The 18,299-nt window shown below is 42.4% G+C and overlaps 1 protein-coding gene across 1 annotated transcript in view; it reads right to left on the reverse strand.

Annotated features, from left to right (window-relative positions):
* The window catches only part of LOC309569123 (uncharacterized protein), a 148,494-nt gene that overhangs the window by 77,737 nt on the left and 52,458 nt on the right, over positions 1-18,299 (reverse strand). The window contains exon 2 of the mRNA XM_082274885.1: positions 3,571-3,700. Within this exon, the coding sequence (XP_082131011.1) occupies positions 3,571-3,700 (130 nt within the window). The remainder of the gene's footprint in view (positions 1-3,570; positions 3,701-18,299) is intronic.

The raw sequence follows: 18,299 nt of genomic DNA on the forward strand, positions 1-18,299 counted from the left end.
TACTCATGTGTTTTTTTTTTTATATTTCTGTCAAAAAAAAAGAATTTAACTTCTTGCCAACCAGCCGCCGTGTATTTACTGCGGCAGTGCGGCCCTATTGCCTGAAACTACGTACGTCACTTCGTTCAATAGCCACTAGATGGTGTGATCACGCTGCCGGAGGTGCGATCACACTGTGATTGGCGAGAGGGGATATCAATCAGCAGGTCTGGTGGACCTGACGTCCACCAGCCACCCGCGACCATCCCCGGGAGATGCAGAACAGCGGTCTGCCTAGGTAAACAAGGCAGATCGCCGTCCTGCAAGGGGACAAGACAGAGATCTTGTGTTCCTGCTCAGCAGGAACACTGATCTCTGTCTTCCCCCAATCAGTGCACCCCCCCCCCAGTTAGCAGGCACCCCCTAGGGACACATTTAACCCTTTGATCACCCCTGATGTTAACCCTTTCCCTGCCAGTGTCATTAGTGCAGTGACAGTGCATTTTTTTTAAGCACTGATCACTGTAATGGCGTCACTGGTCCCCAAAAAGCGTCAAGTGTCAGTTAGATGTCTGATTTGTCCACCGCAATGTCGAAGTCCCAGTAAAAATCGCTGATGCACGATCACAGCTTCCTTTCTCACCATGTTTCACCGTCAACTATTCTGGGATTGTCTGCTCTTACTTGCTTACTCTCTGTGCTGGCCCAGCTCCTCCGTACCCCCCCCCCCCCCATTTTACATAACCCTTAATTCTACTGGGGGGTGAAGGGAAATACTACAGAGGGTCACTAGACTGATGGCTCTGAGTCTGCTAGGGCTGCTGCCATCACGTCCAAGATGGTAGTGCCAAGCAACAGTCTCCAAGCTTTTGCATGTCTACATAAGGGAGATTTTTAATGCATAAAATACATTCAAGTCACATAAAATCTAATGGGAATATTTTTGTTGAAATGAATGGTCTGGCAATAGAATCTCTTTAGGTACTTTTAGATCACTGATCTGGAATGAAATCACAGCGGTCAATCTGCATACCTTCCAAATTGCTCTGAAAATTAGAAGTTTTTGTGAAAGAAAGATAACCAGACAACTAATATTTTACAAGTTCCTACGCCAACTTATTTATTTGTCTTTGCACAGATGTACTTTATAATCCAAAGCTACACTAAACAGGGTTTCAAGAAAAAAAATCACAGGAGTCTGGTGCAAAATTTAAGGTCAGCCAGTTCAGTAGGAAGCGGCTGAGATTCGAACCTTCAATGGGTAGGATGAAGGTACCAAGCTGATCAATCGATCATCTTGGGTACAACCAGCCTGCATTCTCTCTTGCGATTATCGATAGCAGCTGCTATAGCTGCTAAGGATAATCAATGTCTTCTCCCGGCCAGGGGGGGAGGCGTCCCCACTGGGAGGAGACAGTGGGAACAGCTTTTCCCCCCCCTCCGCCATCCCCCCCTGCCAGAAGAAGACAATGGCCTGCCAGGAGGAATTCCCACATCAACACAGTCTGTGTTGATGGGGGAATCAAGCTAATTTCTTTCCTGCAACCCGTGGTCAAAGAAATTTGCTCTGTGTATGGCCAGCCTAAGTAAACTCCTGCACCCAACCTCATACAAAAAAGCCTTCAAATGTTGTGTTAATTTTAGATCCCTAACTTTAATAAGACTTCTCCTGGTCCTTCAAATAGCTGCGTTTCTCAATAGTTCCCAACCTGAGCAGGAGACAGAAGAAATTCCTTCCTTTAAAGATCTTTGCTTACCAGCAGATCACTGCTTCTGGGCTTGAGCTGTGACAAGGGATGGGGCCTATGTGGAAGCAGAAGCAACCTACATGGCTTCTGCCTACAAATTGGTCCTGCTCGTGACTTAGAAAAGATCTGTTGGCAAATAGAAAAAGATCAAAACCCCTAAAAGCTTAAGCGACATCAGTGTTGCCAATAACAAAAAATTCCAAAAGCAGTTCTCTACAAAAGAAGAGATATTATACAAACCACTCTGGCAGGCCATGTCTCCAATTTTTGCTTCACTAAAGCCTTCTTCAGAAGGAGTGTTGAATTCTTGTATCCCCTGATACGAGTGCTTTGATTCCATCCTCTAACCCACAACTACTGTTTTCTATAGTGACATAGGGGCAGGAAAATGGAATCATAGCGTGTCTGATGGGGGATACAGGCATCGGATACTCCTGGAAATGTCAATTGCTGACGATTCTAAAGGAGTCTGCAGCTTTGAAGAGTGCTAAAATTGATTACATGGGCCACTGCATAGGTAATTATTATATCTCTTTTTTCCAGGGAACAGTTTTTGGGGATTTTTTCGGTGATGTCGCTAAAGTATGCCTTTATATCCCAGTGTTTTAGTGCAAGGAAGCAGTCTGGATAAGGAGGAGCAGCTATAGATGGATCTGAATGTACTTTAAGGTCTGCTTTAAAAGCCAACTAGAGGTTCAAACAACTCTAAACAGGAGAAATGCAGCTTTAGAATATAATGTAAGGACATAGCTGGTAAAAAAAATGTAAGTAGTAGTGATTGGGTCCACCCACCCTCCTCCAGACCCAATAGGCCCTAAGTGATCTTATAGGCCAAAAATCATTAGTTTCAGCATAAAATTGTCTTAATCACGCATTTCAGCACCCTAAATTTCTATCTTAAATTGGAGGCTAAGCTTAGAGGCATGGACCATCGCACAGGCAAATATTATATCCCTTTTTTTGCAGGGAACTGTTTCTGAAATTTTTTTTTGGTCGTGCCGCTATGTATTTTTCCCCAGTGTTTTAGCGCAAGGGAGCCGTCTGGATAAGGAGGAACAGCTATAGATATGAGATATCTATAAGTAAGATTTGCTTTAAATGTTAAACAACTTTAAGCAGAAGAGAAAAAAAGAGAAATGCAGCTTTAGAGCATGTAATGTAGGAACATATCTGGTTAAACAAAAAGAAAAAAAGAGTAGTGGTGATAGTTGCCCCTCCAACCTCAAAAGCCCTAGGTGACCATAGAGAGACCATAAATCATTTGTTTCCAGCATTGAATTTTCTTAATCATGTATTTCAGAATACTAAACTTCTATCTAAATTCAAGGCAATATTGGCCTGGTTGTTTTCTATTTGCAGTAGGTTTAAGGTCTGATGTAAGGTTATGCTTTGATGTGCAGGGGTGTCCAAACTACAGCCATCCAGCTGTTGCGGAACTACACATCCCATGAGGCATTGTAAATTTCTGACATTCATAGACATAACTAGGAATGATGGGAATTGTAGTTCCTGAACAGCTGGAGGGCCATAGTTTGGACACCCCTGAGTTAAGGGTTGGAGTGCCTTCATATTAAAAGTGCAGGTTATGTTCAGGAGTATGTTTAAGTTAAGGGTTAGTCTTTAAGCCCAACTCTAGGCTCACCAATTTTATAGGTTCCGTTTAACAAGCCTGCTCTTAGCTGCTCTTTTGAGAAAAGCCTGCTGTTTACATAGTACAGTAGCTCAGGATAAAGTAATGTGAGTCCTCCCCCTTACAATTTTGTTGTTGCGCAAAAAAAGAGGATCCAGAATATTTGAACAATTCGTTATAAGTATATATTTACTGTTTAAGACAATCACTTACTTGGCTGTTATACTGTTTGCCATGGGTCTTCTTCCACATTTCCCATTCGGAGTCTAGTATGTCATCCCAGTACAAGGTGCCCCTCACCAATGGAAGTGCAATACTAAGTAGGTAAATCCAATACATTGTACTGCAGAAAAACACTTATTGTTATTATTATTACATTTATATCTGGCCTTATACAAAATATAGTAAGCGATAGCAGCCAATAAGAACTACCCATGAGCTACCACTACTGAATTCTTTATTCTCAAAATTCATCCAAACGTTATCCTGTTTGTCTTCCATTTTCTAAAACACACATAGATGGTCAGTTCATGGTAAAATATTATTTTACTTATGGGTGGCAAGATTGAATTAAATTAGGCTGTTTTTTTTTTTATATCACCTAGGGTTTCCTTTGACAAAATCTGGTTAGCAAAGTATCTGGCTGTGTTATCCCACCTGACAGCTCTACTGCTGTCAATGAGAAGGTCAAAGGTCACTTACACTTCTCATTAGGCGGGAGGGTAGGGCAGAGATAGGGATGCGCTTGGGTTCAGTTCCAGAAGTTAACTGTCGTTTCTGGGCCAATGAGTTGTGGTCAGAAGATTCAGTGCTCTACATGGGGTGGGGATTCTTGTGATATCATTTACCTAATATAGCCAAATGATGTCATGAGTATCACTGCCCCCTTTGTGTATTCTAGCTGCAAGAATCCCATGCCCATAGCTCATTAACCTGGCAATGACAGCTACTGTAATTTCAGGGTTCAAATAAAACCCATTTCAGAGAGAATGACATCTAACTACATGGTTCCATTAAAGTCCTAATCGAAGACCATCACTAAGGTGACTCATTCTCTTAATACAGTAGGGAAGTCACAGATGATCCAAACCTCTCCTACCTCAGGAGGATAAGTCACAACTCACTCACACCTTTTCTACTGCAGGAAGAAGGTATTTTGTCCCTCATACATTTGCCAGAAGGAAGTCTCAGCTCAATCACACCTCTCTTACCCCTGTCTGTGGAATGACATAATAATAAAATATCCAAAAGAGACAAGGTGATATCTTTTACTAGAAGCCTGGGTAGAGCAGGGATTACACGAGTGGAAATACATTTCTAATATCTACCCTATCCACACCTGAAATATCAAATTGGGCAAAAGCAGTAGTTGCCATATTGCATACTATCCAACATTAGGAGAAGCTACAAAGATGCCTCTGTATTATTGCTCATTGTCCAGGATGGAGCACTTAAGCTATCCAGTTGCCATCCACTAAGCAAATATTCAGCCTTGTTTGAAGTATGTATGGTTTGATGAAGTACAGCCACCCTCCATGTCAAAACCCTTGTTTGATCTTCCCAGATTTAAAAGTGATGTATGATGAGCCTCAAAAGCAGATTGAAATCAGTATGAACCAGATGGTCGATATTATAGGCAATCAGCATTTGCTGAAAATGGACAGCAATACCTGCCACATTACATCCCTTGGAAAAAAATGTTACTCTAAGATGTCAGTAGGTTTTATATATTTTTTTTACTCCAAAGAAGCAACTAGAGGACAAATCCCATTGTTTGGTTTCATTCTGGCTGCCAAAAGCAAAGGACAGAGTCTGGAACTCCAACAAGGAAAGCTTGATGCTAGAGATACAACTAAGTGAAGTGCATATAAGTCATAGGCATCCTAATCAATATACACAGGCAGCGCTATGACCCTAGTATCTAAGGTCTTGTAAAAAGGTCTCTGAATGGTGTTCTATGGGCTTCTTTTTTACTCCCTCCCATGCACCACGTTCTATGAGGAGAGTTTAGCCGCGAGCAGGGTTCTCAGATCTGGGATATCAGGATGGTCCGGACGTGTCAGCTACCCATGTACAGGCTTTTCTGTTAACGAGATCTGGTAAGAGTATCCAGTTTGGGTGTTTGCACGAGGTGAGGTGGTGGGACAGAGTCAGCTGTGTTACCATATCGGAGTTATACCCCTCACTGGGATCCCGCATGAACCTGCCAGTGATGGACTTGTTTTATTAATTTTAATATTGGACTCTTTTCTCTTTGTGTATGTGTCTATCACACCATTCAGAGACCTTTTTACAAGACCTTAGATACTAGTGTCATAGCACTGCCTGTGTATATTGATTAGGATGCCTATGACTTATATGCACTTTACTTGGATTTTGTTATATTAGGTAGCAGCTTGCTGAGTCAGTGTTTATGAGACAGAGCACACCCTTTGATTGGTAGTGCAAAGCGCTGGGTGATTGAGGTGTTAAGCTTTGCTTGGTTCTCAGTCCTTGTCACATAGAGATACAACTAGCCAATGGTTTAATCAACCTCTCCTCCAAATCCCCTACTGAGATATTAGTTATGTAAAGCTAGTTAGTCCTAACTATATTATGGCAGTATATTAGAGTACATTTTTTTTTTTATACTGCAAGTTTGAGAATGAAAATCATATAACATTTGATTGATTATGAATTTGTTTTTCTCCTAGACCTGTTTTTGAGCAGAACTTAGAAATAGAAACATTTCATGTAACAGCCGGTTCACACTGATCCGACTCGAAGTCGCCCCGACTTCAGGCGACAAATGAAGTCGCCCATGCACCGCGACTTCGGCGCGGCTTGCAATGACTTCCCATAATGGAAGTCAATGCAAGTCGCACCGACTTTGCAAAAAAGAGGTGCAGGAACCTTTTTCTAAGTCGGAGCGACTTGAGTCGCTCTGATTAGAACGGTTCCATTGCACAGCATGGACCGCTACTTGTCAGGCGACCAAGTCGTCTGACAAGTCGGATCAGTGTGAACCGGCACTTTAAAGCAAAGAATACAAACATTACTTACATTGTAAATGAAATGCGCTCTTCTTTCTTTATGTCTGTACCTGTTTCAGAATTTCCTGGCTGATCGCATCTTGTGATTGCTCCAGTGTTTTATACAGACCTTTATAGGGAAGTGTTAGTGGAACAGTTTGGTCCAGGAGATCTTGAGTTTGCTGACTCATGATGGAAATGGACAACTTACTCATCTGACATACACACACATTAATTAAAGTCAATATTAACAATACAGAGCATCAATATTCACATTAAGAATTCTTTCCTGATTTAGGTTTTATTACCACCACTCAACCAAAGGGCACACTGAAGCAATGGCTTTAATACATTATTGCTAAGCCGGGGGGGGGGGGGGTTGTAATCTTTAGGCCTAAAATATTTTTTTACCGGGCCAGTTCCACCATTCCTCTCCTACATGTAAAAATCATAATTTTTTTGCTAGAAAATTACTCAGAACCCCCAAACATCATATATATATATATTTTCAGCAGAGACCCTAGGGATTAAAAATGGTGTGAATTGCAAATTTTCAAACACAATTTTTTTTTTAAAAAGAAAACACTTTTTATGAATTAAAAAAAAAAAAAAAAAAACAGGAAATGTAGCCCAATTTTTTTGGATAATGTGAAAGATGATGTTACGTTGAGTAGATAGATACCTAACATGTCACACTTTGAAATTGCACACACTGGTAGAATGGTGCCAAACTTTGCTAATTAAAATCTCCAAATGCTGCGCTTTAAAGATGTTTACAGTTGTAGCACTGTCCCCGTAGGGCTTGCTGTGTGATGACTGCTTGGACCTCCTCTGAGTACCTGCAGACAGTTACTAGGAGAATTTTCACATGTCCATCCTTACTACCAGTTGCTCTTTACTCAATAAACAGTTCAGGGATTTGATTTTATATTTATTGTGGAACTTGGATGGGAGAAGGGAATAGTGGGATACTCCAACTTGAACTATTCGCAGTAGATAAGGATAACTCTCACTTGGCCTCACTGGGGTATTTGTGGAAGCAGACACACTGCTTTGACCCTAATGCCACTTGTATGGAAAAATTAGGTATTCTTGCTCTCTATAGCAGCAGACTTGATGCAACTACATTATCTTCAGGATACTCTCTAGCATCCCCTTGACTGACACCCGTCCACTGACTCTTCTAGCAGATGGGGTGGCCCTCTCGGGACAGGCCCCTTGACACAGATCTGTACTCACTGTAGGCAGAATCAGATCCTTTCCATTGTCTCCTTTCCAAGTCAGTTCTGCAGGACATCTGGGTTCAGCTCCTCTCTGACTCTTTAGGCCCTCAGGTTGACCACCTGAGGCCACATGGCAACTCTACAGAGAAGGAGACAGCCGCCCCCTTTCTTCTGGACCCCGCTCTCCAGCTAAAAGACCTCGAGCACATGCGCCCTTGGCATTTATACAGTATCCCAGCATGCACCGAGGTACTTTCCTCTGCCAATTACCAGGATTGTAGTATATGCCTGTGCACTCATTTGTCAGGTTTCCGCCCACTGTCCAATATGCCTCCATATTGGACCAGTGTGAAACATTTCAGACAAACTGAACTGCACCTGAGCACCATGAGCAGACTTCACTAGCAGATCCTGCTCTCTGGTAGGCAGAGAGCAACATAAATGTACCTGGCAATCTCTCTGGTAAGCAGAATGACCCAAAACTATACTCTCTCTTCTATCACCTACCTAGGAGGGTGCTACACAGGTTACAGAGGAGATCTTGTGCTAAAATTGTTGCTCTCGCTCTAACGTTCCTGGCGATACCTTACATGTGTGGTTTGAACGTTATTTACATATGCGGATCCGTCCTACGTATGCATTCACTTCTGCGTGCGAGCACTTGTTGGGGCGGGGTGCTTTCTTTTTATTTTTTTATTGTTTATTTTATTTTATTTTTATTTTTACACTTTCCCTTAAAAAATGTTTTTAATCGCTTGTAAACATCTCTTGTAATAGAAATAGGGCATGACAGGTCCTCTTTACAGAGAGATGAGGGGTCTATAAGACCCCACATCTCTCCTCTAGGCTGGAAAACCTGAGATAAAAAATTAATAAAACCATCTTAGACTTTTCAGCAGAACACATGGCAGTGTTTACAACTGTCAGGGCCGGATTTGACGTCGTAACGTCGCGCCAGGGCCTCCGAGAGTCATAGAGATGACCGTGGACCATCTGGTCCTCGATCAGCTCTATGGTAAACTTCCGCTATGGTAGCTGGCTCCTACAGTAGATTCAAAGCAAATTTGATTTAAAGCAAGCCCTGCCTTCATGGGTTAGTTCATCTTTACCAAAAGAATGGCCTTTGCAGGTAAAGGACACCTGTAGATAAAAGCAAACTGTTAAGCTTTGACCAACGTTAAATAATGCCCTTGGTTTAGGTGCAGGCTATTTAGATACCTCCTGAAGCCTATCCAAAAAACTCCCAGAAATGGCATTATACCATCATGCCTTGTATCTAGGACATTGCTAACAGACTCTCAGCAAGATCAAACCCCCTCACACGCAATCTCTACTCCCTATTACAGTGGCTCTGAGCTTAGAGATGTTGCAGTAGAGGAGATAATAGAGCTGGGGGTTTGAGAGCTCACACATGGGAAGATTGGGGTGAGCAGTAACACCAGGGAGTGTCTTAACAACATTCCTACCAACAAGTAGGACAGGGTGATAATGCCACCTCTGAGAGAGCTTCTCAGCCAGGCTACTGTGAGTGGATGACCTACACCTATACCCAACTTTAGTCAAAGCTGCACAGTTTGTTTTTATCTACAGGCACCTTTTTACCAGCACAGGCAGTTTTTTTTGGTAAAGGTGAGCTAACTCTTTAATGGATGAGCTACACTATATTACCAAATGTATTGGCCTGCCACGCACATGAACGTTAATGTCATCCTGGTCTTAGTCCATAGGGTTCAATATTGAGTTAATTTAGCTATAACAGCTTCAACTCTTCTGGGAAGGCTGTCCACAAGGTTTAGTAGTGTGTCTATGGGATTGTTTGACCATTCTTCTAGAAGTACAATTGTGGCATCAGGCACGGATGTGGACGAGAAGGCCTGGCTCGCAGTCTCTGCTCTAATTCATCCCAAAGATGAAAATTGTAGCAAATCCAGATATGCAAGTGAAGCACAGGGGTAAGGGAATTGGAAAGATAAGGGAAAACTCAAGCATATCTGGACAAAAGGGGATTTAATTGTGCCAAATAAACACTGAATGAAACAAGAAATATATAAAAGTATCAAAATGTATTTAGACATAGTAGTTATAACAAATAAATTTAAAAATAGAGATAATCATACTCATTGTACACATTTCAATACATATCTCTGTAACGCTCCTGCGTTTTTGTAGTAGGCTGGATATGCAGCTGCAAAATCTCCACTCAGTAGTCATGTAGAGATGTGTTGAATAACCAGATCCAACTCTCCAGACTCATCAATGTGGGCCTGTCAGCTTCAACATACAGAAATATACACACTCAATAAGATGTTCCTGGAGTGGTGGAATGTATATGACAGTATGAAGGTGTTGTGCTGAAGGGACAGGTGTGAACAGTGATAGAGATGGTAAGTACTTGATAGGTTTGTTCAGGAGAGTACTAGATGGTATCAGGTAGAGTGCAGATAGGTTAGTAATTGAGTATGGTGACAGGTGGTAAGGACAGCAGATGACAATTACAGGATAGACTAACCCAGTGCAAGGATAGATGGTAGTAGACTTAAGAACTAGTAATCTATGTAACAGTGCAGATGATAGATGGTAGTAGACTCAAGAGCTAGCAATCTATGTAACAGTGCAGATGATAGATGGTAGTAGGCTCAGGAGCTAGCAATCTATGCAACAGTGCAGATGATAGATAGTGTAAGTAGGTTATGGAGGATTCCCCTGTGGGGTACTTATCACTAGTAAATGTTAGTAGTAGAGGGGTCCAGTAGAGAGGGGAAGATCCGGTAGCGAGATACAGGGATCAGTAGCGAGGTTCCGGTCTGCTCCAGGTAGAAGCAACCAGCTGGAGGTTCCGACAGCAAGACAGGCTTGAAAGCATGTGGATACACAAGGCAGGTTAAGTGAAGGGTGGAAACTGCAGCTCGAGAGTGATCGGGTAGCGAGATACAGGATCAGATATGAAACAAGTTCAGGTAGCGAGATACAGGAGCGAGTAACATCTGGTATGCTGCTTCACTGATGGCAGGTTGAACCAACGATGTGAGTCAGAACGCCGGCGGTTGAAATAGCCGCTCTGGGGCGCTCAGCGATGACATCATCTGTCTTAAAGGTGTATGCGTACCACCTAGTAAGAAAGGTGGGACGCATATTTGGAAGGAAATAGATTATTAAGGGTACCAGAGGTACCGGAATCTTAAGGTACCCCCCCTTAAGGCCGGCTCCGGAAGGCCTATAGCACTGGTTTCTCTGGGTATTTCGAGTGAAACCTTCATATAAGCCTAGGTGCATGAACATCAGTGGTATCCAACCAGGTGTCGTCTTGGGGTCCATAGTTCTTCCATCTTATGAGATACTGGAGTCTTCCTCTATGGATGCGAGAATCCAAAATCTCTTTGATCTCATATTCTTCTCTGCCTTCAACTTGTATTGGAGGTGGAGGCAAGATGGTAGGCCTTATTCCTTGGTTAGGAACATGGGGCTTCAGTAGCGACACAGGGAAGATGGGATGGATCTTAAGATCTGCTGGTAAGGTGAGCTGTACTGCAGCTTTTCCAATAAGTTTCTTAATTGGGAAGGGTCCCAAAAATAGAGGTCCAAGTTTTTTGCTAGGGATTTTTAATCTTAAGTTTCTTGTTGATAGCCAAACAAGGTCCCCAATAGCATACTGAGGAGAAGGTCTTCTACGAAGGTCGTAGTACCTTTTTTGTTGACTATGAGCGTGTGATATAGTGGTATTGAGTAAACCCAGAGAGTCTTTTATTTGGGTAAGGTAATCCGAGGCTACTGGGTTACTTGATGGCAGGATGCGTGGTGGAAGAAGAGTGGGATGAAACCCATAATTCAAGTAGAAGGGACTTTGCTTAGTAGTACTGTGGGTTGCATTGTTGTAAGCAAATTCCGCCAGAGGGAGGAGATCCACCCAATCATCCTGTAGGTATGATGTATAGCAACGTAGATATTGCTCAATGCACTGGTTGACTCTTTCAGTCTGTCCGTTGGTCTGAGGATGGTAGGGAGAAGTGAGCTTTCGCTCAATCCGTAATATTTGACAAAGTGCTTGCCAAAATTTAGAGATGAACTGTGAACCACGGTCGGACAAAAGAGTCTTTGGAATTCCATGCAACTTGAACACATGTTTCATCAGTAGTTCCGCTGTTTGTTTAGACGAAGGTAGTCTACGGATAGCATTGAAATGTGCCATCTTTGTCAAGTGGTCCACTGACACTAGAATGGTATTAAATCCCTTAGAAGGTGGTAGTTCTACTATAAAGTCTAAGGATATAACTTCCCATGGAACCTGGGGTATTGGTAGACTGCAGAGTAGACCAGATGGTTTTGTAGTGTCAATCTTGGACCTTGCACAGATGTCACATGAAGAAACAAATTTTTGTACAGATGTCTTCATATCAGGCCACCAAAACTGCCTGGTAAGCAAATTAAGGGTTTTCGTCATACCCATATGTCCTGCCATGGGCACATCATGTGACAACTCCAAAATCTTGGTGCGCATAGTAGGGGGTATGTAAAGTTTGTCGTTGTAATAGAGGAAGCCTTCTGCATCAGTACTCAGTTGTGGTGGAGGTGAATCCAATCCTATACTGTGCAAAATCTCTTCCTTCAAGGAACGGACAACACCAATAATACGTTCATAGGGTATTATGGGAATGGAAGGGATTTCGGCGCAGTTATCTTCGATTAATCGTGATAGCGCATCCGCTTTTTTATTTTTGTCTGCAGGCGTGTAGGTCACTAGGAAGTTGAATCTTAGGAAGAATAATGACCATCGTACCTGTCGGTGGGAGAGAGTTTTGTTAGTCTGGAGGTATTGAAGGTTTTTATGATCTGTATAAATGAGTATTGTTAACTGGGTACCTTCGAGTAGATGTCGCCAATTCTCCAGTGCCAGTTTTATGGCAAGTAACTCCTTTTCACCTACTGGGTAGTTCACCTCTGGGCTGCTTAGTGATTTTGAAAAGAAAGCAACTGGGTGGAGTGGTGAAATATTTGTTGGTCGTTGGGAGAGAACTGCTCCTACTGCCATATTTGATGCATCTACCTCCAGAATATATTGGAGGGATGGGTCTGGATGACGTAGTATGGGAGCAGAGGTAAAGCTTGATTTTAACAAGCAGAAAGCTTGATTCGCTTCTTCTGACCATTTGAATGGTTTCTTTATACTTGTCAGTTGTGTGAGAGGTCTCACAATAGCGGAAAAGTTCTTGATGAACTTCCTATAGAAGTTGGAGAATCCAAGGAATCGCTGTAATGCCTTACGAGTTGTTGGTATAGGCCAGTCTAGAATACAGGATATCTTGCTCATATCCATCTTAATTCCAGTTTTGGATATGATGTATCCTAGAAATAATATTTCTTCCTTATGAAATAAGCATTTTTTTAATTTCACGTATAGATTGTGTGAGAGTAATCTGGATAACACAAGTCTTACATGTTTTATATGTTCAGGCATAGATCGCGAATAGATAAGTATATCGTCCAGGTATACTACGACACAGACATCAAGTAAGTCTCTAAAGATGTCGTTTATGAACCTTTGAAAAGCTGCGGGAGCATTACACAACCCGAATGGCATCACAAGATATTCGAATAATCCGTATCTTGTTCTGAATGCTGTTTTCCACTCATCTCCGTCACGGATTCGGATTAGGTTGTATGCCCCTTTCAGGTCTAATTTAGAGAAGTAAGTAGCCCCGCGTACTTGTTCAATGAGTTCAGGGATGAGCGGCAAAGGATAGCGATCCTTTATCGTAATCGTGTTTAATTGCCTATAATCGATAATAGGCCTAAGACTGCAATCCTTATTGCGGACAAAGAAAAGTCCTGCAGCTGTGGAAGAAGTAGAGGGTCTGATGAACCCTTTTTTCAAATTCTCATCCAAGTATTCCTTGAGATGAGAAAGTTCATCCTGTGAAAGGGGATAAACATGACCGAAAGGCAATTTGCTGTTAGGGAGTAGATCGATAGTGCAATCATAATCCCTGTGGGGAGGCAACACTTGAGCATTTTTCTCAAGGAATACTTCGGACAGATCCTGATAGCATAGTGGTGCAATCTCATCTGACACCACAGACAGGATCTTTCCATAAGATGGGAGGTTACACGTAATCTCACAATAGTGAGAAGGGAAGGCCAAAGTCCGTCTTTTCCAATATATGATTGGTTGGTGTGTGTGTAACCAGGGAAGTCCCATAATAATGGAAAAATGGGGTGAGGCTAGTATATCAAAGGTGATGGTCTCCACATGAGACTCGTTGGCAGTGGCAAGGAGTGCCTGTGTCTGGTTGGTGATTGGACCAGAAGACAATGGAATACCATTAATAAAACTAACAGAAACAGGTTTAAGCTTTGAAATAGGTATTTTATTTAAGGTAACAAAACGTGTATCAATATAGTTTCCACAAGATCCAGTGTCGATCATAGCCTTGGTGGTGATCCTAGTCTGGTCCCACTGTAATGTTAAATGAACAAAAAGATAGGGGTTAGAAAAGGAAGTCGTTAATCCTCCTAGCAAGACATGTGAACACTCACCCTTTTTTTTTTTGCGGACAAGGGGACAGACGCATATCAAATGATCCGGGGATGCGCAGTACATGCAAAGATTTCTGGATCTCCTTCTGGATCGTTCAGTAGTCGATAAAGGTGGACATATAGTTCCTACCTCCATGGGAGTAGGGTCAACGGCCGCAATCTGAGAAGGACTAGTTAATGGCATTCCCATTTTTTCAGCCCTTCTTTCTCGTAGTCGTCTGTCGATGTTGATACAAAGTTGTATCAAGGCATCCAAGGTACCAGGTAAATCAGCTCGGGCGAGCTCGTCTTTAACAGCTTCTGATAACCCGAGTCTGAATTGAGTTCGCAGAGATGTATCATTCCACCCTGAATCAAGGGTCCATCTTTTGAACTCTGCTACAAAGTCTTCTACAGGTCTCCTTCCTTGTTTTAAAGCCCTTAATTGAATATCAGCAGTACTCTGCCTATTGGTGTCTTCATATAAACTAGCGAGTTCTGCTAGAAATAAGGAATAGGAATTGAGAATCTGATCATTTTTCTCAAAGAGAGAGTCTGCCCAGGCCCGGGGATCACCCGTTAAGTATGAAATAACGGTACAGACTTTAATCTGATCAGTAGAGTATGTACGAGGTTTTAACAAAAAAAGCAATTGACAAGCGTTTTTGAATTCACAAAATTTTTTCCGATCACCTGTAAACACTAGGGGAGGGTTTATTTTAGGTTCAGGGGGCTGAACAGTAGTAAGCCGTGAGAGACGGGTTACCTGCTGCGTCAGAGTCTGATTCTCTTCTTTTACTTCAGTAAGAGCAAGTATTAACGCATTTACTTGTTGTGTTAATTGTGTCACTTGAGTGGGTAATTCTGCTGAATCCATTTTTTTTTCCGCGTTCGTTCAATCTGTAACGCTCCTGCGTTTTTGTAGTAGGCTGGATATGCAGCTGCAAAATCTCCACTCAGTAGTCTGAAGGGACAGGTGTGAACAGTGATAGAGATGGTAAGTACTTGATAGGTTTGTTCAGGAGAGTACTAGATGGTATCAGGTAGAGTGCAGATAGGTTAGTAATCGAGTATGGTGACAGGTGGTAAGGACAGCAGATGACAATTACAGGATAGACTAACCCAGTGCAAGGATAGATGGTAGTAGACTTAAGAACTAGTAATCTATGTAACAGTGCAGATGATAGATGGTAGTAGACTCAAGAGCTAGCAATCTATGTAACAGTGCAGATGATAGATGGTAGTAGGCTCAAGAGCTAGCAATCTATGCAACAGTGCAGATGATAGATAGTGTAAGTAGGTTATGGAGGATTCCCCTGTGGGGTACTTATCACTAGTAAATGTTAGTAGTAGAGGGGTCCAGTAGAGAGGGGAAGATCCGGTAGCGAGATACAGGGATCAGTAGCGAGGTTTCAGTCTGCTCCAGGTAGAAGCAACCAGCTGGAGGTTCCGACAGCAAGACAGGCTTGAAAGCATGTGGATACACAAGGCAGGTTAAGTGAAGGGTGGAAACAGCATGCCGAGAGTGATCGGGTAGCGAGATACAGGATCAGATATGAAACAAGTTCAGGTAGCGAGATACAGGAGCGAGTAACATCTGGTATGCTGCTTCACTGATGGCAGGTTGAACCAACGATGTGAGTGAGAACGCCGGCGGTTGAAATAGCCGCTCTGGGGCGCTCAGCGATGACATCATCTGTCTTAAAGGTGTATGCGTACCACCTAGTAAGAAAGGTGGGACGCATATTTGGAAGGAAATAGATTATTAAGGGTACCAGAGGTACCGGAATCTTACAATCTCCAGAAAGGAGGAGTATGTAAGGGTTCCAGCCGATTCTTCTCCACACAATTTCTATTCATCCCAAATATGTTCTATCGGTTGAGGCAAGTTCCTCCACCCTAAACTTGCTTATCCATGTCTTTATGGACTTTGCTTTTGTGCATTGGTCCAAATTATTTGGTGGAGGAGTGATTATGGTGTGGGGTATGACTTAAAGGGGTTGGGCTTGGCCCCTTATTTCCAGTCAAGGGAACTCTTAAGGCGTCAGCATACCAAGACATTTTGGACAATTTCATGCTCCCAACTTTGTGGAACAGTTTGGGGATGACCTCTTCCTGTTACAACACAACTGCGCACCAGTGCACAAACATGGTCCATAAGGACATGGATGAGTGAGTTTGGGGTGGAGGAACTTGACTGGCCTGCACAGAGTCTTGACCTCAACCCCATAGAACACCTTTGGATTGACTTAGAGCGGAGTTTCCAGCCAGGCCTTCTTGTCCAACATCAGTGCCTGACCTCACAAATGCGCTTCTGGAAGAATGGTCAAACATTCCCATAGACGCACTCCTAAACCTTGTGGATAGCCTTCCCAGAAGAGTTGAAGCTGTTATAGCTGCAAAGGGTGGGCCAGCTCAATATTGAACCAAAAAAGCAAGGGAATTTCCAGTCACTACTTACCAACCAGCCAGCAACCAATCTAATTAACCTGTCTAACAGTATGCGTTAAAATAGGGGTTTATTTGCGCACATTTGCAAACACACCAGTCACCTGTCCTCCATCTATTCATTAGAATACATGTGCTCTCACTGTGGAGACTCTTTAAAGGTAGAGTTAGGGTCTGCAGATATCAGGTGGCCTTGCCATGGCTTGCAGCTTACGCATGTGTTTGCAAATGTGCAACTAAACCCCTGTTTTTAACGCATACTGTTAGACAGGTTAATTTGGTTGGTCGCTGACTAGTTTGATATGTAGTGACTGGAAATCCCCTTGCTTTTTTGATCTGCGTTTGCCATTCCAGTGCTCCTTGCTATCAAGACCAGTTATAGGTGGGGAGGTTACCACTTTTTGTACAACTCAATATTGAACCCTATGGACTAAGACTGGGATGCCATTAAAGTTCATGTGTGTGTAAAGGCAGGCGTCCCAATACTTTTGGTATTATAGTGTATGTTTGAGAAATCTGAGAAAGGTTCCACGCAACTCAAAGCAGAAGACATTTTCACAAGAGTTCCACTTTGCTGTAAACCAGGAACCTGCTGAAAAGTCGGAGGCGTAACTAGAACCTTAATGGACCCAATGCAAGAGGTAATTCAGGTCATGTATACTGTATATGCTGCTCATGTTACAGTTAGTATACCACCCATACATTGGAATATGGAATGTTCAGTTTAGTTTCCAGACAGATCTTCGCTGACATCTGTTTTCCATCGTGGAAAATCACATGATTTCCTGTCAGCAGACTCTGACCTGGACGCCAGGAAGTAAAGTCATGACACATCGCACTCTGAACAAAACATTCACTAATTAACTAAACGTTTCCTAAGAATGTGCAGGAAAGATAAAAGCTTTTACAAGGTCTTGTAAGATACGTACTGACTGTGATGAAACAAATGTACACTGTGAAGTATTCTATTCACAATAAAAAAAAAGACAATCACAAATAAGCCCCACCGAGGAAGTGTCTGATTGGTTGCTTTAGGCAACACAAATTCTACTTCCACATCCTGTAAGGTTATTATGAATTCAGCAACTTTGGAAAGAAATATGTAACATAACACATCATTTGAGACAATGTAATGTACAACACAGCGATAGGTACAGCACTTGGGACAATGTATTGTGCAAAAGCACACAGGGTAGAGCAGCTGGGACTATGTCATGTACAACATAGCACATAGGGTACAGCAGTTGGGACAATGTAATGTACAACATAATGCATAGGGTACAGCAGTTGGGACAATGTAATGTACAACATAATGCATAGGGTACAGCAGTTGGGACAATGTAATGTACAACATAACACATGGGGTACAGCAGTTGGGACTATGTAATATACAACATAACACATAGTGTACAGCAGTTGGGACTATGTAGAGTACAACATAACACATACTGTACAGCAGTTGTAATATACAGCATAGTGCAAAGGATACAGCAGTTGGGACAATGTAATATACAGCATAGCACATAGGGTACAGCAGTTGGGACAATGTAATGTAAAACACAGCAATAGGTACAGCACTTGGGACAATGTATCGTGCAACATCACATATGATACAGCAGCTGGGACTATGTAATGTACAACATTGCACATGGGGTACAGCAGTTGGGACAATGTAGAGTACAACATAGTGCATAGGGTACAGCAGTTGGGACAATGTAGAGTACAACATAACACATAAGGTAAAGCAGTT

This window comes from Pelophylax lessonae (assembly GCF_965119305.1).
Source record: "Pelophylax lessonae genome assembly, chromosome: 13".
NCBI classification, from domain to species: Eukaryota; Metazoa; Chordata; class Amphibia; order Anura; family Ranidae; genus Pelophylax; species Pelophylax lessonae.